The following is a 24,138-nucleotide window of genomic DNA, read 5'->3' as shown; positions in this document are numbered from 1 at the left end:
CGAGGCATAATAAATAGTTTCAAAAATGTCAATGCGTTTATTCCAGTATCGGATTCAAATATCACATTCAAGCTCAAGGCTAAGTTTTACTTATTATGTTACTTTAACCTTGTCGCGATTTAAACATTGATTGCAGATTGTCAATTTCAAAGAATGCTGGTCGAATGTCGACAAAAATATATTTTATAAATGCCTGCTTACGAAATAACAGACAAAATTAAAATCATTCAGCAATTTAGCCACTTTTGCAAAAACGAAATCCTATTTAAATATCAGAGGGTGTTTTCACGTGAAAGCCAAGATGTCGAAGCTTATGCCGAGACAGGTACTTTCGCCCTTTTATACCCTTCATTAGCTGTATTTTTAAATGCCGCTCACTTTCCAGCCATATCAGCAAGAAAGTTATTAGAGTTTATTTCGTATATATATTCGCTCTATATCTAGATTTTACTCTCTGCGAAATTTGTTAGCGGAATGACCAAATTAAACCTCCACTAAGAAAATTCGCAGCGAGTAAAGTCAATAATAAAGCGTATTTTAATAGGAAATAAACGATGATAACTTTCTTATTGATATGGCTGGAAAGTGAACGTTATTCTAAAATAAAACAAAATAAATAAAGGGTAAAAAACGGCGAAAAAAACGGCTCGGCATGGACGTCGCAATATAGAGTACCACGCGATTATCCCCACTGAATTGTAGACACTTAAAATATATAAACGAGTTTTTAAGCCATACGGGTTAAGCTATTCAAGTAGAGTATAATTTTGTATTATATTATTGTACAAAATACATGATTTAAACATCACCTCACGTTGAAATTTTACGCAAGTCATGGCCATTGATCCGCCTCGATATCAAATAAGTTAGCTACACTTTATATATATATATATATATATATATATATATATATATATATATATATATATATATATATATATATATATATATATATATATATATATATATATATATATATATATATAGTAGGATATTTCTTTACAGTACATGTTTGCATACATACATAATTACGCATACGCATGAGTAGCACCAAACATGTATACCCTTCCGCCATTAACATGGCAATGGAACGAATACATAACAAGAAATATTTTTAAAACGATATTCGGCGTGTATTTTCTGTACCACTTATTGTAAACAACGTTTTTGTTACAGTAAAATGTTTGTGGTTAATAACATTACGTTTCAGCAGATATATTCAAAACGGGGCATGCTCTTTTACCATGTTCTTTAATTACACATTTATGTCATACCAAACTTTATATTTCGTTGTTTCCTTTCCTACGTTAATGATGTTATATGTACGGACGTGATTTCACATGCCCGTGTGCATGAACATATAATTTGTATCTTTTGATTATTGTTTTTTCTCTAATTCAATGAGCTTAGGCACGTTTGTTCGTTAAGTACGGCAATAATTTAATGATGAGTCGCGAAAGTAGACATGAACACATAGTCGGACCCCTGTCGTAAGATCACTTGAATACGTGAGTTCGCCCATGGACACACGGTAAGGTTAATTAAATCCCCGCGCTATGGCCTAATATGTGTTGAAAACAGCAAACAATATCCAACAAACGAATGCATTATCAAACATAGTATGTGCACTGAAGTGGCTCTGTAATTTCTGTTTGAACAGTTTATTTAATATGCAAAATGGGCACGCATTAGAGCGATTTTCAAAGAAACCATATTGCTTATATACCATGCTCGCTATAACGTTCACAAATGGCAGGTTCGAAATAACTCGGTTTCTTTACACTCATGATCGCGTTAAATGTTAACTATACACGTTTAAATTCGCAATTTTTTTACAGAATCACGACAAATATCAAATACAATACAGAAAATACATAGTTATTTAATTGATCTATAAATATATAATAAATTGAATATAACTGATTCAACATTAACGTTTTTAAACTATTATTTTATCTTTTTCCCTGAATATGCTTTCCTATTTATAGCTGGTGATGTTCTAATTATTGATCTTACACGGCAGTGAAACACTTGCTACGCCTCTACAAAGAAAACTGTTGGGAATCGTGAATGCGTTTAATGTATTATGTCTATTTTGAAGTGCTGTGTGGTCAATGTTTAATGGGTCTTTCTTTTAAATTGACCAATGTAAATTTGTATTTAATTAATTCGGACCTACTGGCGGGAAATTTCTTTTAAATTCTTTTGGCTGTCTGTGAAGGTCCTGAAACGTCAAATGTGACGTTAAACAGCTACACCGAAAAATCACAACATTTATGAAGCGCATGTTACGCCATACCGACATTGTGTAATTGAACCCAGTTTGTGACCATTTTGTAATTCGCAATGATGTGAACATTCTCGTGTTTATAAAAAATGAAAATTGTTGCTTTATCATCTTCACTGGAGCTTGACTTCATACGTATTCAATAACACCTCTGTGAACAAACGAACGTACAACAACAACCCCAACACATATATGGTTAGTAGTTCTTGTAAGTAGTACATATACTGTGCCTGTTTTGGGTCACTTACACTCAGCCTTCGTGTATATGGACGAACACATGTTGGATCGACGTTATTAAGTTGTTTATTAAATGTATTTTTTGCATAATCCATCCACAATCATAAGGTTTGCTTCCATTTTTAGAGACATGTACTGTCTGATTACCCCGAAAACTGTAGAATGCTACAAGAGAGACGCGGTAAAACAATTTACTCGAAAGTAAACAAAGCGTTGTGTGATGATGGATATGGTCGCACAATCCTGAGCAGTTACGTATATGTCAATAACTGGTCGAACGTATCATCATGCTGGACCGTCAATGTCCTATTCACTGCAAGGAAAATTACGTAGCGACGTTGTATAAGCATTTCGTTATAACTGCCCCGACATCCTGTCCAAAGGGACTGCAAGACCTCGTCACTGGCCGCCACCGGAAGCCATTCAGCAAATCGTATCACTTGGAACATTTCCTACGCCTGTTGGATTTTAAGGTATTTAATCCACGTAAGAAAAACGCTTAAAAACATCTTAAACATTGTATTATGAACAGCGGGAAATAACACTCAGTCCTTGTTTCATGAACAGATATTTCCTCTGCTGTTATGAGAACGGGGTTGGATTTTACACATATGCTAATCTACGCGCAATAAATAGACGCATGTACAAGATGGTGATGGAAGTTTGCATAAGGATAATTATGGAATGATTCCGCGTTATAAGTCCGGATGATGTCTTAAATGGGATGTTGTTGCAAACGACAACATTTATCAATTGATAAGTTGCCAAGCACGGATAACACTCATTTATAAATGGTGAGTACGTTGATCCTTTAACGTATCAACGAGGATTGTTTGGCAGATTATTATAATTCAATTCGTAAATGTATTATTATTTTGTCAATAATTGATATTCAACTTTTAGTCGTGTATTGCAAATGTAAGCAAATTTGAGCTGTTTAATAATTGTCTGGTTAATAGCCGGCTATTACCATTACGAGGATATGAATATTTGCTAAAATGTATGATATCAAAACATAACACTTGAAGCTAACGTTTTATCAAATTAAATTGTATTATTCCAATAGTGTGATCAAGGAGAAATAATCATCATATCAAGTTGTGAACGTGTTTCTTTCAAAAACTGCTATTAGTAACCGGCATTGTATCTCATATAGTAATGCGAGTTCTATGCATTTGTGTGAGCGTGTTAGGAAATAAAGTGTTTTTCTATATTTGTTTTCGTAAAAAAATGTCCACACGCTATGATATCTTGTAGAAATATATGTGTTACATATGGTGATAATATATATTATAATCGCAAAACATCCAGACTTAGTAATCTTGTTTTATCGTTAAAAATAAAATGATATTGTGATCGGCAATACTGTTGGAAACTTATTTAACACTTCAATGTTGCAATTATAGATATACGTATTTTAACATCTGTATAATTCTGCCGCCGAAATTGCTTCTATAATGTTAATATAGAATCAATTTATAGCACGCATTTTGCAGTTCTTATTACAAGTTTGATTATGTTATTTTACTTGTGAAATTATACATGATGTCATGTGCTCCTTTATTATGTTTGTTCTCTATTAAATTGTATATAAAAAGACACATGTACAAACACCATTTGTAGATGATGACGCCTTTAAGTAAATGTTGAAACTAATATGTGAATATATTGATAGGTCAATTTAAATATCGCTTTAATGTAACTGTTGGAAATAATTCACGTTTTATTTTATTAAGAATTAACCGTTGTAAAGGTTATGACAGCGTAAGTACTACTATCGTTGTAAATCTGTTGATAAACATAGTATCAATGCTGATTTATAAATACACAATTTGCTGATTTAAAGGACTATTGTCGTTTAAGATTCATGTATTCATAACATATGTATTGCTTTCATTATTTTATTACTAACGATATGTTTGTTATTGTTGTCATTGGCATATTTATTTAATAATTGAATAGCATTTTTTCTGCATTTCATCGGTGTATGAACTGTCGGGAATATTACGTTTAATTTGCATAAACGCCGACGGCGAAATGCAGAAAAGTGCTATTCAATCATTATAATTACAACAAATAATGATCTTAATGAGCTGAAATTATATCTGGGTTAAAGTCATAAAGTCATTTTTAATGTAGCGTATAAATCTATTTTTAGTCTTGGTTTCATCTCCGTCAAGCGGGTATATCGCTGAAGTTCGCGCAAAAAATATAACGTCATTTCGCTATTGACCAATAAAAAAGGCCATGAAGTTTCGCGCAAAACATAACGTCATTTTGGCAACTTGTTTATGACCAGAAAGCAACGTCTTGAATATTCATGGATAAATTTGCATACGAAGTGGGTTCATCGGAAAAGGAAAAACCGGTCACGTGAAAAAATTATCCAATCAGAATGCAGCATTCATATGAATATGACAGACGTTGAAATTATGTATTATTGTGTTTCTATTTAAATGTTTATTATGCCTTTACTCTACATGTCATGGTTGCTTTGTATGAGAACATAGTTGATTATCTTATGACCAATGGCTCTGATGTTGTTAATGCGATCGAGTTACAATATATGATGTATTAATTTTATATTGTTGTGTTCATTTATTAACACAATAAAAGCTATTGATTCTCTCCGTTAACTGATTTGTTCACATTACGGATGTATCTGTCAACGTTAGTTGTTCTTGATTTCTTTGAAATTTTATTTGTACATACGTACAGCGCAAAGTTTTTCGTGATAACGACAAAAACCATGTAAGACAATACGACTCACGTGTATCTATAAAATCGAGTTCAATGAACCTATTACCTTACAACAAACACAAAACCTTTTAAAATCGACATCAAATTGCGTAGTTTTGAGGAGAAATAATCACAACAAAAAACGTAATAAATCCATTTTCAAAGCATGAAGTTTTTAATTTGTCGTTTGCAGCAAAGGAAATACAAATATTACGCTTCACTAAATTTGATCATACGAGCGTCTGATTTTTTGGTCTTCGTTGGAAGCTGAACGTTTGAAGCTGTTTATTTGTACATGGTGTTAACAAACCGCACGCAATAAATTAATATATATTTTTTCAAATGTTCAAATTAGCAATATATCAGCGATTTCTATTGCATTGCTGTCGACATTTTCAAACTTGTATTAAAATAATTATTCTGCAAGTACACCATATCACCCTTGTTTTACTTTGTTGCATCTACTGTCAACGTATTGATGGAATTAATACTACATTTGCTTTGAATTTACTGATACCATTATTTACCCTCTTAATGTGTATGTTCGGTCATTGTCGATGTCAATTTAATGATATTGTTATGTCTGATATTGCAGTGACGTGTTAAAGGAAATGAGGAAATGTCGCTGTTAATATATAAGGTTTAGCCTGTTTATGTATTACTTACAATACGTATCAATGTATCTTTGAATGTATTGGTAAATATTATGATTTGATTTCTTGGACATATGAACAATGATATAGTTCATATCCTCAAAACTGTCTAAATAAGAGTAAAGATTTAAAACCGTGATTAATACGTTCATCTATATTGATTCACTTGTTTAAATGTCATTGATTGTGATTTTTCATCCGTATTTATAGGTTGATCACATGCAGCACTGTTTAACGTTGGTTTTTGGAATGTTGACAGTATTTTCATATTTGTGGAGAACTAATGCATGCATATAGTCTGTCCTATTGTATATGGAGGTGACATTCACAACAACCAAACCATTGACTAAAAAGTCGATTTAGTTCACACATTTATTTTAAGCAGTAAAAGATTTGATGTATACTGATGGTTTATGTTCAACTATTATTATCAACTTGTATTATTGCCCTCACCATTCCATGACAAGTGTATTGCAAAGTCTGGACACACAATGATGTCATTCGTATTTACAGTTTATGCCGCGTTTTTAAATACAAAAATCTATAAACAGGGAATTTTATCGTAATTATCGTAATAAATATCATGATATTTTTTTACTATATATATTTTTAACATTCAATACATTAAACAAATATTATATTAATTTTATTTTATTTATCAATTTTTTAAAACGAATTCGTCAATTATGAAGTTAATTGCTATGAAATATGCGTGAATATTGAGCACTGGGTAGTTGTCAACATAACACATCATGAATATTAATTAGTTAACATATCAACCATTGAGCAACTAAACAAAGCTGGAATAAAAATCAATAATACTTTTATGATACATGCATATGTTACATAATAAGTGTACCAACAGTCTATTTAAACAATAAGACAATTATGGTCCTGAGACGCCCATCTGAATTAGAGGTAAAGCAATAGTCGAAACTTGACCTGCTGTTTTTGGTTCACAGAGAACATCCACATTCGAACGTGACAGTTGTATTATCACGAAAAACAGACAAACCAAGTTTAATAAACATTTAGACCCGACTGTAGCCTTAATGTTCTTGCACTTTGTTTCTAAAATCTGACCTGGTAATCTAAGTTTTGGACACTTGTGACCCAGTTTCGAATTCAGATTAAATATTAAAACGATACATAATCTGACCTAGTTTCATCAAGATTTAGTAATAAATGCGGTTTCAAAAGTGGTTAAAAGTTGTTGTTTTTTCCAAAATTAGATCTATTGGACTTAGATTTTGCTAGAGGTGGATGTTCATACTTGGTCTAAATATTGTCAAAGTAAACATTCTGACCACGTTTCGTCAATATTGAGTAAAACAATCTCTCTAATACAGTCATAATAAGGATTACTATGATTGTAACTTGTGATATAGTATATAGGTGAACATAACCATGACTAAAACACGGCCTATATATTGTAACGAAAAACATGTTGGCTAATTTTCTTGACCATTAATTATAGAGGTGTCAAGAGTGATAACACTGTTTTTCTTAGATGTTTTCTGGTGACCTAGTTTTCGGATACACGTGATCATAATTTGAACTCTTACAGTATACATTCGGAGCATGTTTCTTTAAGAATGAATCACAAAAGTTGTCTTGAGTTCGGTAACGAGCTAGACGTTGACGCACCACGACGCGGGACGTACATATGACGGACGCAGGGTAATCACAAAAGATCGCAATGAGCACTTCGTGTTCTGGTGAGTTAAAACTAAAATATCTACATTAACATTTAAAAACCAAAATGACAATTCAAGCGACACAACAAGCAACATGCGCATTACACAAATGCACATTGTCGAAGTGACGCACCATAAAACACTTATTCACTAACAACACAATCACAATGTTTTCATCCAACAGCTACTAACAATGCTTTAAAGATAAATGCGTTGGTAGGAAGTAATTGTGGTTTGAGCTTGCTTGTAAAATGCTTGGAATGAAAAGCCTTGCCTGTGTTTACAATCATATCAAATCGAAATTATAAAAATAAATAATCCCAGTTTAGTGCTTATAGTTAAGAAGTTCATATCAAGTTTCAAATATTTGTGTAGTTGCACATGGGTTTCTGTCAAAATGTGTTGATATAATAAATGTTTCAATTCATGTTGAAGGCGGTTTTTAAGTTTTCTTATTACTATTATATGGTAATTGAAAAAACAACAAGTTAAGATTAGCAAACAACTAAATCATACGTTCGTTCAACAATATTTTCACCGAGATGCTTATTAACAATATGTAATTCCTCATGTACAACATAAAACCGTGGTTGATTTGTTTTTCGATTGGCATAAAATTTCAAACGTTTGCAAAGCTAATTAAATTTGATCTTGAAACGAGAAAGGTATTTACTCGTCACATATCATATAACATACATGCTTTATGGATGACCAATCAACGGTAATCATTCCAGAAAGTGTACTTCACTCCCAAATAGAATACGTTCCTAAACTGTTGCATTCCAAACAAATCAACAATTGAATTATTTTACATATAAAATATATTTTCTAATATATTAGTTACTCAGATTTCGAAAAATGAAAGTACATATGTCAATCCCAGACGGATTTTAATAGAAGACAAATAAACATGTAACTTTGCCCTGAACATAGTTTTAAAAGTATAGACTTTTCATTTCAATATACTGCCGAGCGATAATTGACAATATAAACAGCTAAACAAATTACATTACAATCATGCACCTTATAACTGACTTTGATTTCATGAGTTTAAGAATTACAAGTGCACCACCCATATCGTTAAAATGACAATAATCCTTCAAAAGCGACGACTTTGGTGGACTTAAATGAGCAACAACTAACATTATTCTCAGAATAAAACATTGCATTTAATAGTTGTCTTATTTCAAATACTAGTAAGCAGACATCGATTTTTATTTATTTCGTTTGGATATACTATTCGATAAAATCTGCTTAGTATTGATACACAAACAACCCAATCAAGATAAACTGTTAGTTAAAAAACACAAATGGCAATTAGATTAAAACAACAAAATAAATCGTGACGAACCGAAGTTACCTAAAGTGAATATATTTCAAAATAAGAAATATATTCAAAATTTAAATGTGTAGATGAGGCCAACAATAAAATAAATTATTTCTATGAACGCCACAACAGAATACATCGTGGAGACAATAATGGTTGATGCAAATTCAGTACTTTGTGTGTACTTATTTCTGGACAACAGTACAATAGTTGATTGGTCTTCAGTAAATGACAGTTGCTTCCGGGTCCATAATCTCCTTTTCCAAGAGATCTATAAGAGGAGTGTCTGAATGATGGTCTGCAACAATAAAAGCATGAACGTCGTTACTCAGTGTATGTTAGATTTGTATTGTGTCAATGTGAAAGTTAATATTGAAAATTGTATTTACACTATAAAAGACACGTTATATGCTTGCTTAGTACTTTACTTTTTTTCCTTTCCGAAAAAATGTAACAAAGCTTCCGTAATGTATTTAGTTGAAAAACTCAATGCGGCACGACTTCAATCCGAATTTAATGTCATTTAAAACCTTATGATGGCATATACAGCATATTTGTCCTTGTTAAGGCCATATAGAGTTAATGTGTTAGTAGTTGAGACTACCAATCGGCAATCCTATATGTTCGTCAGTTCGCGTTGCTTAAGCAGCAGACCTTCTCCCTCAAATTAATCTAATTTTGTCAAACTGAGATATGTAGTAATTACAATTGTTTTTGAAGAACTAGAAATTCACCACGTTTGATGAGTACACTCATTCCATAACGAAATATTTGAACAAGACTGATGAAATCAAAACAACTATTATTCAATTATGTTATATTAACATAAATTCCATTTGCACTCTAGAACACGTTGTCTGACCTCAGATTCATGCCGAAAGGTTTATTAAACAACATATAAACATTTTCGAGATTAAAGACTAAAGTTGATGACGATAAACAAAGCCCATCACACATTTACTTTATAACTGATAAAAACAAAACATACCATCAAAATAAATCAATGAAACCTTGTTATCGCCTAACTTTTGCTTTACGTAGTCGCGAGAAACTATTTCGTCAAACAACTTTTTGAACATCGGTCCAATGTTCTCTTTGGTGGCGGTACTGATGCCAGCAAAGTCGGTCTCCATCGTCTGAAGGCAGGTCATCGGAGTGCAGTACTCCGCGGGGAACCATCGCCTTACCTAGAGAAGGACACACTAGTAGTTAATGTACATGCGTACAATATATCTGATAAGGGACCACAGAAGTGGGCAGTTATCTGCGCGCGAGGAGCCTTCACCCTACATGGAGACAGGACAAAGTTAAAGAACATGTACATACGATAAAATATAACTGTAAGGCAACTCCAGAGGTGTGCAGAATCCATGATGAACCATCGCCTTACCTGGAGAAGGAAACAGTTGTAGAACAAGTATATGCAAAAATATATCTGATAAGAAACTACAGAAGTGGACAGTAGTCCGTGCGCGGGGAGCCATCGTCCTACCTGGAGACAGGACTAAGTTGTAGAACATCTACATGCGCAAAATTAAACTTAAACGGACCTAGAGAGGTCTATGTAAACGAATATCAGACGTTGACAGGAGACTTTTTTCGAGTTTCATTATTCGCATATTTATATATTCATGTGATATATCAAACATTAAAGTAAAGTGCAAATCTAGCAGTTATTTTTCATGGGATTGACTAAGCTTTAAATCATATAAGGATTTGTAAGTACTAAATATTAAAGTTGAATTGAAGTATACATACATTAATTATATAATGGGTTCAAATCCTATGGACTTGTTTTATGTGGACGTTATATTCTCCATATTCAAACAACAATGTACTAGCGGAAAATAAATAGAAGAAGGACATTCCGGGAGAAACACAATCGCTTTAGCTTGTAAGTGAGGTCAAAACTTAACGGCTTCTAATTGTGCACATATTCTGACAAAAAGCTCAAATACTCATGTACCCCAGTTTTATTTCCAAAACCTACTAACGTTCGCACTATGGTGGGGAAATGTGTATCAGGTTGTACACAGGTACATTCTGTTTCACAAAATCATATGAACCCCTGCAACGGACGTTGGTGTTTACAAACAAGCGAAAGCTCGTTGGTGTCTGACATCAAAGTTGGTTTGAAACCAAAAGGCGCTACTCCAATGCTATAAGTTGGCCTTGAAGATAATCTGTACTGCTACTGTTTGACGGCGTATTATTTTCAAAGCATATATGTTTCGCATACAAGTTGCCTAGATCTTATGTGCAATGTGATGTATTGGCCAAATGGTTATGTAGCGATAACAACACATTTACTACGAAAATATGAAAAAAAACTTGTGAACACTTCAAACGTAATAAATTAAAAATGAACATGCTAATAGAAAGTTGACATAATCGTTCAATCAATATGCGCATGATGTTCTGTTTTTTCCCATTACTTTTTACTATGTTGCTATGAAGTTCATGATTTTTACAATGAAATGTTTCGAGAGGTTTGGAACTCCTGAAAACCGATTTTAATCCCCTAATGCTTTGCTTGGACCGTTCCAAAGCGTTCTTCCCAGTTGTACTAATTTCTATGTATGTGTGTAATATTTATCAAATGTGCTTCACGTCATACCGTTTAGTAATTTGTTCCTTTCATGAAATAAATGGCCATTATTCAGTTGCTCTCCTGCTATGGCTGTTAAAATTTCAAATTAAATGTGTTTAACATACTAAATTTAAATAGTGTTTTTTCATAACTGAACGTGTTTTTAGATAGATAACCTCTTCCATATAATATAAAACAAAAATACTTATTAGTATCATATAATATCAGTTGGTCATCAAGTTTTACTTAAATAAAATAAAACAGCAGTATACCAGTTTTATAATATACCTTTTTATCTGGATTGGAATTGTCCGCAAATTCATAAACGTTCAGGTTAAAAGGCCTGCCTTTCTGTCCTCCAAAACCGTTGGTAGTTGTCTGAAACTTGCCTGTATGCGTCATCTTGCGATTCATGGCACTAAACAACATAGTATAACACTTAAATAAGACTGCAACAAAATAATAAACAAACAAGGTTTTATTAAATTTGATTGAGAAAAAGACCAACACAAGAGTTTACTCGACAATATTGTGATTCACTTATAAAGGCTCCTTACTTGTTTAAAATATATATGAAACACAATTTTGTTTATATGTGAAGACATATTGTTTGCTTTGAAATCATGATAATAAGACACGGCATCATTGAATGAACAAAATGATGTATAATGTTTGTTTATAAAAAGATTTGGTTTATTATTCACCGTTCGCTCGCGAGATCGTGTAGCTGCTTTTCGGTATCGCATGATTTCACCCAGACTACAATCAATTTTCTTATACAGCCACATTCGACGTTTTTCTGTCTCAGAAAAATTTGGATTGTCTTGTCCAAATCTGCAAAGTTAAATATTGTTAATCAATATTATGTATTATTTACATTCAATATATTGTGCTGTGTCCTGCGCCATTTAAAAGAAACAACATGATTAGTATATTCTGATTGTGGCAAGAACGTAACTGCCACACAGTTTGACACAACAGTCATGTACTTACACGTCAGAACTAACTCACAAATAAACAACACTAACTGATATCGATACCCTTATACGGTCCGAAGTCTAAAGCGGTTTAAGGAGAACCAAACCAATACATTATCCCAAGTTACTTACAAAACAATCAAGTATATTACTATCGACCAATATCAGTGATATCGATGTTTTGAAGCCGAAATAGTTGTAAACATTTTGATCGTTTCTATTCATAAGACTAATGTGTTTATTTGCATCGTAGCAGGACATAATACTGGCATAATAATAATATATATGGGATACGTGTGAAAGCTTTTACTATGAAACAATAATATATAAATGGTAAATTGATTACATATATTTACCTAGCATAAATAGATAAAAGCATCGCCTTATGAAAGAAGCTCTAAATCAAATAAAGCCCATTTCTATAACATAGAGTCGATTGTGGTGATTTGAATTATTTTTTATGTCGACAGCGTAGACTGTAAGACTAAATCTTAATTTTAAAATAAATATGGTTAAAAAATCCAAATATTGCAATTGAAACGACACGAGTCATTCTGGTTACAACGGACAAAGCGCACAGATTGCAACAAATGTTGACTTAAAGAACACAAAAATCGATTAAAAAATAAATGATAATAAAGTCCATGTTAAACTCACCGCTGGTAAGTGTGATCATCAGATAGTTTATGAAATATGCCCAGCATAAACCAGGAACGACATTTCCTGCGGGAAGTTGTCTGCCAATATCGACAGGATATCCTGTAAATGAAGTAATACAATATTCACCTAATTATAAATCATATTAAATTAAACCCAAGCACAATACTTTTATTTAAACAGTTATTGAGCGGAAATATTTAACCTTTTTATAGCAGCAGTGACCTGTACCCCAATTGCGCCAAATGCAATCCTCTCTTAATAAGCCATCCTTACTTTAGCGCAAAATGTTTATACATGTTTGGCAACAGTGACCTTGAATTGACAAAACTGGACCCAAATTCAAGTTCATTCTCGATTTGCAGGAAAGCTAGAAATCAGGAGCTGTTTGACGCAAACATTTGCCTGAATTTGCAAAGAACAGAAAGTAAATAAGGGGCATATATCTGGTAAATGGCAGGTCAAAGTTATGGCCTATGTGACCTCGCATGAACATTATAGATTCGAAAACATGTCTGATGTATCGATAAAATATATATAGCAGTCAACTTTCACGCAACACATAACTTAAATTTTATAGGAACATAAAGGGGGTTCTATCGTGCTTAAGGCAAACCAACGTTATAGGTATTGGTAAGTGCATATGTATAAAGATGTTGAAATCATGATTTCAATATGTGTAGCGAATACAAAGATATTGAGTAGTAACACGCAAAAATTAACATAATTTTATGGAAGTACACAAAGGGCATAATTCTGCTTATTTGCCAGTCAGAACATATTGGTCAGTGCTGAACACATCGGTGAAGTTTCAATGTATACATGTAGTAGAAACATTTATATTTAGAACTTGCAGGTTTATCTGAATCATATGTTTTAATGAAAAAGGGGGGGAGGCAGTATTATGCTAAATTGTAGATCGGAGTTTTCAAACTTGGTCCGCGACCTCAAAAGTTTATAACGATCTGATGGAATACACGATACGTGTTGTAGAAACAGTGGAAATTTTGCACATTTACTTTAACAACAACATTACTATGAAACTATTAATTGAATATGCTTACTAAGACAAACATTACCTGAAACTGTCCGTACAATTCGTTTCGTGTATGATGTATCGCCCACCGCTTTAGCTCTGTAATACGTAACCCAACGAAAACATTGGGGCACATCTGAGATTTCCACTTCACCACGGAGTACCAGCAACACTCCCAACCGTCCTTCGTCAACATCAGCAGTGATACATTTCAACATATTAAATGAAGTCTCACTGCTTTCTAATGACGCCTTCGACACTACAAATACGATCCAGCCTTCTCTATTGTCACCCCCAGAGAGTATAGATTCTCCTGGTAGATTTGTTTTATTCGGAATATGATGTATATCCAACTCATTTCGAATCTCGTCTAGCATATCGAGGTCGGTTGAAGAGTTGTATAGATAAACACTCTTTAAATAATAATAAACAACATATTGATTATCAGATCAATACACATAGTTAAAATGAACTATTCAATGTTACAGACATTATGGTAAGTTTAATATAATAACAAACACAGTCCTTGCGCACAAAATACATATCTTCACATTCTCAGATAATCTGAATTAAAGAAGTATACTGCAGTCCTTATAGTTGTTGTCAAAATTGTGTAAAATGCATGGACTAATTGTTAGCAACTTACGATGTACATGTTTTGCTTAATAATTGCAAAAACGCTTACTCAAATGTTTTTTGTTGTTGTTTACGTTTATAATCTTAGTAGTTTGATTGTTTGATAGACTTTTATTGACCATTTTACGTGTACTTTTACCTTATAAATTCTAAGCAGAATAATTAAGTAACAAAAGCATAATCCAGAGCATGGAGCTTGCATTATAAAGTCGTGGATAGTTGTGAACTCTTAATTAAAAAACATGTCGATAAATATAATAAGTCGTCTGTTTCTTTAAACGCCATGTTTAAACTCAATGATAAGGAAACTATAATTATTGTTTCGTATTCTATGTCTTTTATATAACACTAGGGTATCGATGATTTTAGGTTGTGTATTTTTGAAACTCGTTGGTGAGAGATTATTTTAACAGCACTCTGGGAAAACCGGGCTTAATGCATGTGTGTAAAGTGTCGTACCACTAGCGACGACAATTTCTACTTTAATGGAATCTTTCGTTTGAATAAGGTCTCTCCTGAACAACAATCCAGTTTAGGCGAAAAGTGTCGTCCATGACTAGCCTGTGAGACTTGAGATAATAATCCCGAGAAACCTCCAATGTTTTTCTTTGCATTGGCAGTATTAAAATTTTATAATAAATTAACACAGAAGAAGTAATAAATTACGTTTGATAAAGTATGGTCGTTATTATAATAATGCATTATATGGTAACACGAATTAATAGAAAACAAAACACAGTGAAACTTACCGAGAGTTTAGTTGTCGCTTGATTTGGTCCATGAGGTTGTAAATTTCCCGGCAGACTATTTGCTAGCGACTTCGCAACTTTGAACAGTGCAGACGGAAGGTCAGCCTCGTCTTCAATACATACCCAAACGAGTCATATAATAAACATATACATTGTATACCATCTACATATATATCTTGCATTTGGTGAGTGATCAAAAGTGTAGTTTACGAATCGTGCCTTTACAGAAACAATATGTTCAAGAATAGCGTAGTTTTCTATGACAACCGGTTCAATAAATACTACCTCGCCGCATCATTATGTTCCCTCTCGGTTGCTTTACATACATAAACAAAATAACGATCATAGCTTTACTGTCGACTTGCCCAAATGTATAGTATATTCAGTTTCAACTTAAGAGTTTTCTCTGTATTTTAGTTTTGATTTTGGTGTCTTTCCTATTGATTTAAAATACTAACGTTACTTCTTAAAAAACTTTTTATAAAGACGAACATTGTTTTCTCTTGTTCAATCAAGCTTTATATTCAATTTCAACATACATGCAGTGGCAGCCGTTATAATCAGCTCATGGACTGCCATGTTTTGCCAATGATACAAACTCAATAAATAAAAGGACACTAGGGAAAAGATCAAACGTGTACACGATTAATAATGTAAATACTTTAAGTTTTAACTAAACGTTATTCAACTGAATACAATGTATGAGTTTAAAAGGTAAAACTCTAAAACAATTACATTTTGAATGGAAATATATCGTTTAACTCAATATGCTATATTAAGATGCGGCTTTTTATTTATTGTATGTAGTGTTATATGATATGTTGTTCCATACGTAATTGATATATTTTAAAAGTCACCTTTGCAAGTGACGATTTGGACAATATCATTCCATCGCTTCGCATCCAGAATTTGTTGGTAGGACTGGCAGAAGCGCTGTTGTTCAAGTTGGACATCTATTTTACCCAGATGATTCTGTGCAAGATGCGAGATGGCGGTCAGAACGGTCGGGACCTGGGCACAGACGTGGTACTCCTCCTGAAAACGTTACCACTTTTTATGTGACCGCTATATAAAGCCTTTAAAAATAAGCTAAAACAATTTAGTTTTTCAAATGTTCCTGAAAGAGACACCACATGTTATTTTAATGTACCAAAATAAAACTTTCTGGTTCTGTTTGTGGAATGCTTTGTACATACCATATATCTAAATAGTCGGCAAGTTGTATTGTCTCATCAAGTCAGAGCTGGTCCTTTTTGTTTAAATATAGATATGTTCTGATAATGTTAACATCTTTCATTTTCCTTATATAGCTCAAGCTTTGTCTGGAAATTCGCAGTTCGTTTTATGATCATGAAATACAAGCACGTCGCGATTTTAAAATGGTCATTTTAACAATATTTATATTAATAATAATATCTGATATTAACCTTCTACTTTTTACAAACGTTATCCATGCTACAAAGTCCCAAGAATACCAACCGGAGTAATTGCACTGATTAAACAAATACTCATTTAAAAAAAGTACTAAGTTATGTTCAACGTATATGTCAAATGTACACATTTATAATCATGATTTTGTTTTTCAAAACTTATAAACATGTAATAAAGTAAAAGAAAGTAATCAGCATGTAAGTAAAATGCGAAATAACATTTTAGTATAGCTTAGTGAGTTGGACAATAGCTTAACTTTAAGCACAATGAATACAATATTTAAAAGCTGTCTTATATTTACAGTTCCACATTTAATTCGATATACGGTCGCCTTGTAGGTTCTTTCTTTATCGGCATGAACCCGTTTGAATTCCAGTTCATCCCCTTTGTCATGGGAAATTACTATTTCTCCTTCTGAATCATCTGCCGTAACAAGGTCCTGTGGAACGTTGCAGTCTTCTGGCACAATTAGCAGGAATTTTCTGACCAATTTTTTATTTGTCTTAAAGTACTTGATCAGCTCTGAAGGATGAAAAAATTTCCACATGATAGAAAATGCAGTTTAAGTGTCGCCTTATAATATTAATTTTCCGAACACATATAATTACAATTAACACCTATAGCATCACGAGGAGGGAAATCAAAAACATGGTTTCGAGGTCCTTCACTTCTTCTGATCAATAGACCAAACATAAGAAACAAGAACTAAGCACGTGACCAAAGCAATCACCTATGAAAACGACTGTGTTCACAGCCTGGGAATGCCAAGCCACCTTTAATTGCAATATGTACATAGCTTGAAGATCAATAGTTATCAAAGCCTTATCGAGACGTCCGTAAGAAATGAATATGAATAAACAATAACTTAAAATACAAAAACGACAATAAAGTTTTAAAAACATTTTAGTATGTTCAATATAGATTTACAATTAGTTATTGTGTAAATTTTCCGAAGTTTATTTAACTTTATAACAAAATTGTTGACAGAAGGGCAGTTCTCAATGGTACTGACAGGCGTGTGTTCCAACATGCAATGTTGTACAATCAAATACACATACCTTCAGCAACAAATCCCATGAAGCCAGACACATGGGAATACACCAAGCCGAAGTGCACGTTGCCAGCCGGAAGTAAATTCGTCAAACGCAAAGGACCTACACATAAATTAAATGTAATATACAGTTAACATCCAAATACTGATTTTGTAACATTCCACTATCTCACTGTAAACACGTCCTACTCCTTTCAACTACTACTACTACTACTACTACTACTACTACTACTACTACTACTACTACTACTACTACTACTACTACTACTACTACTACTACTACTACTACTACTACTACTACTACTACTACTACTACTACTACGTCTACTACTACTACTACTACTACTACTACTACTACTACTACTACTACTACTACTACTACTACTACTACTACTACTACTACTACTGCTGCTGCTACTTCTACTACTACTACTACTACTACTACTACTACTACTACTACTACTACTACTACTACTACTACTACTACTACTACTACTACTACTACTACTACTACTACTATTACTTCTTATACTACCAATACTATTTTTACTGTTACTACTAATAATATTACAATTACTCTACTCTTACATTTTCTATTACTACAATTCTTTCTATTAATACATCAATACTACTTTAACTACTACGCGCAAAATTCCTTGCCAACTTTTGTTATTATTGTCGTTTCTGCCATTACTCAAGTTTACGTGAATATAAGCACACTAAATAAAGGTCATAGACTTACATTTCAATCGCTTTAAAAGACTGTCGGTTCCTTTCCAAGTATTCAAGTCAAAAAATTGGCTTGGTGTCAAAGACAGCAATCCAGATTTCAAGAATCTGACATCGTCCATGCTGGCCTCTTTATAGGCTATATACAGTCGCATGTGTTTTTCAAACATAATATTTTCTAGCGATGACAAAGCTGCAAAATTGAACAATCCTTTCCGAGCTGATTTATTTGTTACAAAGATGATTATTCGGCCAGTCTTGTGAATGCACTCGTGTAAAGATTTAACAGTAGAGATCCCTGGTAAACATGTTTCATTATCAGTTTGACATGTTCGTTTGCAAATGCGAAATTTCAATTCGTGTGCCTCTGCACCGTTTCCGTCCTCACTGTTGTAAAATATAAAAGTAGATGTATTTTCTCCGCTCGCCATGATTTCGAGCACAGTATTTAACAAACTCAAACTCAACTATAACATATTTATCTTCACTCCTTGGGTCACTTTCGGTTTATATACATGATATACATGGGTTTCGATTTACATTTGCTTTGCATTCAATAACTGTATTTAGTCAATCTTACAACGATATATTACATTAAAACAATAATAACGTATTTAACTGATATGATTTTCCCGCCAAGAAATTACATTCCACACACTATTGTCATAACCGAAATATATAAAACGTCCATTATATTTTGATATATCACATCACAATTTGTTGCAAATGCTTTATCGAAGATAGTGGTTTTCCGATTGAAACTAAAATCGAAACTAAACGTAAAATGCGCGAGGTTATTTCCCAATTATACGCATGTAAAAGGGGTATTCACCACTAATAAATATATTCTATTTTGGGAACAAGGCGGGATTTGGTTTATCAATATTTGCACTGAAACAACACGGTTTTATGCATTCAGCTTGTTTAATTCGTACTGTTTGAACAATAATTTAGCGCATGAAAGAATTAAGTTTTATTCAACGTGTTACTAAGTCACTTCAGCATATTTATGTTTTAAACCTGTAATGAACTTCTTGTAAATTCGGCTTATTTTACACATTTCGTCATTCCGAACGGTCTCTGAGTAGTGCGTAAAACTACGATAGTACTGTCAAAATAAAACAAAGATACATCTAATACGTATCACGCAACTTTACAACTTTACATCGAGAGATCTCGGGTTTAATTACAGCGCCGTGCGTTTTTCAATGTTATTTTTATATTTTGATATTAATATTAATTGTGGCATATTAAAAAACCTATTAAAGTAAAATATATAATATAATGACACTGAAAAGAACTATTATTTTTCAAGTATCAATTTCTCTTGTCTTACAAATGATACAAAACGTAGTTTAGATTAGCCTATTTAGTTTAAATATTCCTCAATGATGTGTGTAGGTACCATATAAACATATTGTATGTTACGATATTATTTGATTATGAACTATTCATCAGTGTCACATATTTAAACTTATATATGGAAACTATCCACGTATGTGTATCGATGTTTTGGAGAGCAATATGACATTATATATATAAATATAAACTTTTTTAGGCCGAAATGCTTTTGTTTACAAATAATGTACTACATAATATTCATACTTCATCAGTTTATGATAGTTGTCTATAAACGCGATATATTTCATCAGTTTATGCAACACCTCAAATGCTCAAGAATGTTTCTGGCATATTATTGTTTGCATAGCATATTTGAATCTTGTACTTTAAATTTGTGCGGTGGGACTTCAACATTTCTCTTTTTTTCGATCAATAATACATACACAAACATGTATATGCAAATAGTTTGTATTTACCCTATGCCGTTATTATAAACTGTTTTAAAAATGACTAATGCCTAGAGATTTTTTCCCCTAATTTCTGAAGGGGAATTGTCCGTTTATATTGTCTCGATTCCACTTGTTCCATCTCATTTACTACCATGCAATCATTTATAATAATCAATCTATGTATGAATTTATACTGCATGTTTTTATTTATAAATATTCATTAAAACCAATTTTGTAAAACAATTGTTGTATACAGCGGTAAAAAAAGAGATTGATTTTTTACAACTTGGAACGTCTGAAAAACCTTAATTTCTCGGTAAATCAGTCATAAAGTTTGATTTGAATGCCGATTTCCATGACAATAAAACATATATGCGAAACAAAGAACAAAACATCAAAATTGTGTATTACATCTTTGCAACTGAAATATTAAAAGTACTTCAACGTACACTTATAAATCTCACTTTCATCTACTTGTCAGTCATCAAAATCTTCTTCCTTTTTATTAGATTTTATTATTTGTATAGTGTTTTATTTTATATTGCAGTTGTGTTTAAATTATACTTTCAGTATTATTTATAAATCAAAGTAATTGCATACGATTAAGTGTGTTACGACGTTTTTGGAAGTACTCATAATTGATACTATTAGATAATACTTTGAAAAAGATACTGGCGTGTTACTTTTGAATTTAAGTAAACTCGATTATTTCATTGTTTACATGTGTTTAATAATAACGTTTTGATAAATAGCATACATAATTAAAAAATAATATCCTTTACTTATTTCTAAAATACATACCAGTATAGCTCATGTTTTCACTTCAGATAAAGTATAACCGTAAGAAAATATTTGTCTTCTGTTTATTTAAATATGCTCGATCAAATACGTAGTGATGCGATTATTACTTTTAGGACATTTTATGGGTTATTCCAACACGTAAAACCCGAAAAGCGCATGACCAATAGAACAGTTGTGTGTAGCCTATGGAAAAAACACTAAAATGGTAGGTTATCGGTAGCCAATGTGTGCACATGTGAAAACCCTCCATATCAAGATGCATTCTCGGTTTTAGCATTGGATGTAAGTAATCCAAAGCTACTCCTGTTTGGAAAAATGTCACTTAACTGTATTATTAACATTTTAGAAGTTTACAGTAACAATAGAAAATACCGATATACATTAATCTATAATAACAATTATAATTGAAACCAGCACCATCAGGCGGCAGGTATCTATACGAGCTTTGCTCGGATCCAGTTAAATCGTTGTCATCAATTTTTCAAACAAATGGCATTTATGTAATTGCTCATGTTAAACTCATACATAATATAAGTCATTGTGAATACATACGGCAGTATATGTCTATTTAAAATCGCCATAGCAAAGCATGATTGAGCTCAGCATCTCTGTAGAGGTCTTTCTTGTATATTGGTTTACTTCAAAGGTCTAGTTGGCATTGAAGAATCAGACAGGATACTGGCTGAGACGCGTTCACTAAAAATATCATTATATTGTTAAACGGCCCGAGTTTGCCCTAACATGTTTGACCTATATATAAACATGAACATGTCTTAAGAATTATGATGAGGCAAACTGTGTGCATGCCAATGCTCCGTTATTTTTAAATCAGCTTATGTATTAAATTTAATAATATATTTAACTTGAACTCGTCTTAACTCTTAGTCTGTGTTTACAGTGTTCACCTTGTTGTATATTCAATAACGTAAACAATAAATAAAAGTAGTACAAATATGGTAAAATAAAGGTTAGATCGTGTTATTTAAACATTAGCTAATTAGTTGCGATATCAAACACCAGACAGGTGGAGGGTTCCTCCCACAAAACAATAACGCAACAAAACCGAATGTCTTGTAGCAGAAACTAAACAGCTTATATTGCAGCTTTGATTCAAATTCGCCCCAACTATCAGGAGTCTATGAGGCATTTTTGGTAGAAATTCTATTATACATACCGAGACCTTACATATTGCAGAATCAGGCCCGTTAGGCCCTCATGCATTTTGAAATACACTTATCGTAACATCGTTAATTGTACAGTTTTTAAACTGGTCAAATTATGTGTTGGAAAGAGTGTCAGTTGCTTATGATGGGATAAGACGACATCACGGTTGGCTGGAATTCTTTTTTTATGCCACCAGATCGAATAATCGGTTGTATACTGCTGTTGGCCTGTCTGTCTGTCATTGTATGTGTGTGTCTGTCTGTTATTGTATGTGTTTGTCTGTCCCAAAACTTAAGCCTTGGTCATGACTTTTGCAATATTGAAGATAGCAAACTGATATTTGGAAAGCATGTGTATCTCATGGAGATGCACATTGTTAGTGTTAAAATTTCAAGGTCAAAGTCATCATACAAGGTAAACGTTCAAGGTAAAAGGTCAAACATATGGGTGGGGGCATTGTGTTTCACAAACACAGCTCTTGTTCAATTAAAAACCGTACATATACTTAACATGTATATCAGAGGAGATAACATATATCCGGAAATAAATGGCACACGACCATTAATCACAGGCGCCAGCTCTTTTGGAGAGGCATTCATAAAATAGTCAGTAATACTGCAGAGGTGGCGCTTAGGACCGGATGCTGTTCTTAAAAAAGATGGAGAAATCTAGAAGGTGAGTATGCTGTTTTGAATTTTTGTCCGACATATTTCGCCTTATTTAAAATCGGGCAATGTATTACAATTTATTAAATAATTACAAAATGTCACTGGAGTAGATTAATTGTTCATCCTGCCCCTTTTGAGAGGAATCCTATTTTGTACCTTTTGAAAATGTTTTATCCTCGATATTTAATTTAAAGAAACTTATTAAATCGACGACGATCATCTTAATTTAACACAAAATCCCATATTTTCTGTGCTGATGAGCAGCTTGGTATATTGATAAATAACTCATTACTGCTTTTTGGATGTTTTTATTTTGTTTTGTTTTACCTCTCATCATGTCTAAAGAACATGTTCTGGTGCAGGGTCTGGGAGAGCCAATTTCCTAAACAAGCTAACCACTTCAATATATAATTCAAAATGGGTAATTATTGTGTGTGTCTCATCAATATAGACGAATTAAATGACAGTACTGAATAATTTAGATATTGCGATAATTAAATATTTAAACTGTTTGTGTAGGTGACCACCTAACTGTTACCCTATCTATCAGTAATCCAGCTAAGGTCGGGATATAGCAGGGTACACATTAGCCATGAGAGCACTTAAGCGCACCCTATGATAAAACCTCTTAGGCATATTTTGTATATGTCTTGTGTCATATATGTATATATTTCAATAATAAAAATAAATTTAAAGACGCAAAATGCATTGTGGCAGAAAGTACAGTGTAACCCCTCTTAACCGGACATCCCCGGGACCGAGAGGAAATTCCGGTTTAGAGAGGATTCCGCTTTAGAGAGGACATTGAATATTTTACTTTCAAAAGGTCAATTACATAGTCTAATTTGGGGAAAAAGCACTTTCAGCAAATTGTAATAGATTATTTACATATAACATTCATGCATACGTCATCACATTA

The 24,138-nt window shown here is 32.8% G+C and overlaps 1 protein-coding gene across 1 annotated transcript; it reads right to left on the bottom strand.

Moving 5' to 3' along the window:
• Positions 1–6,274: 6,274 nt before the first annotated feature.
• On the bottom strand, positions 6,275–19,570 carry LOC127869466 (uncharacterized). The gene is made up of 11 exons (XM_052412074.1): positions 18,810–19,570; positions 18,075–18,170; positions 17,318–17,538; positions 16,443–16,620; positions 15,586–15,695; positions 14,244–14,613; positions 13,165–13,266; positions 12,235–12,364; positions 11,819–11,948; positions 9,929–10,127; positions 6,275–9,238 (listed from the first exon to the last, which is right to left on the bottom strand). Exons 1-11 carry the CDS (start codon positions 19,225–19,227, stop codon positions 9,162–9,164), a joined length of 2,031 nt encoding a protein of 676 aa, XP_052268034.1. The 5' UTR covers positions 19,228–19,570; the 3' UTR covers positions 6,275–9,161.
• Positions 19,571–24,138: the final 4,568 nt, after the last annotated feature.

The sequence above is a fragment of the Dreissena polymorpha genome, chromosome 2 (assembly GCF_020536995.1).
Source record: "Dreissena polymorpha isolate Duluth1 chromosome 2, UMN_Dpol_1.0, whole genome shotgun sequence".
Classification (NCBI taxonomy): Eukaryota; Metazoa; Mollusca; class Bivalvia; order Myida; family Dreissenidae; genus Dreissena; species Dreissena polymorpha.
This window is presented reverse-complemented; position numbering and strand designations above follow the sequence as displayed.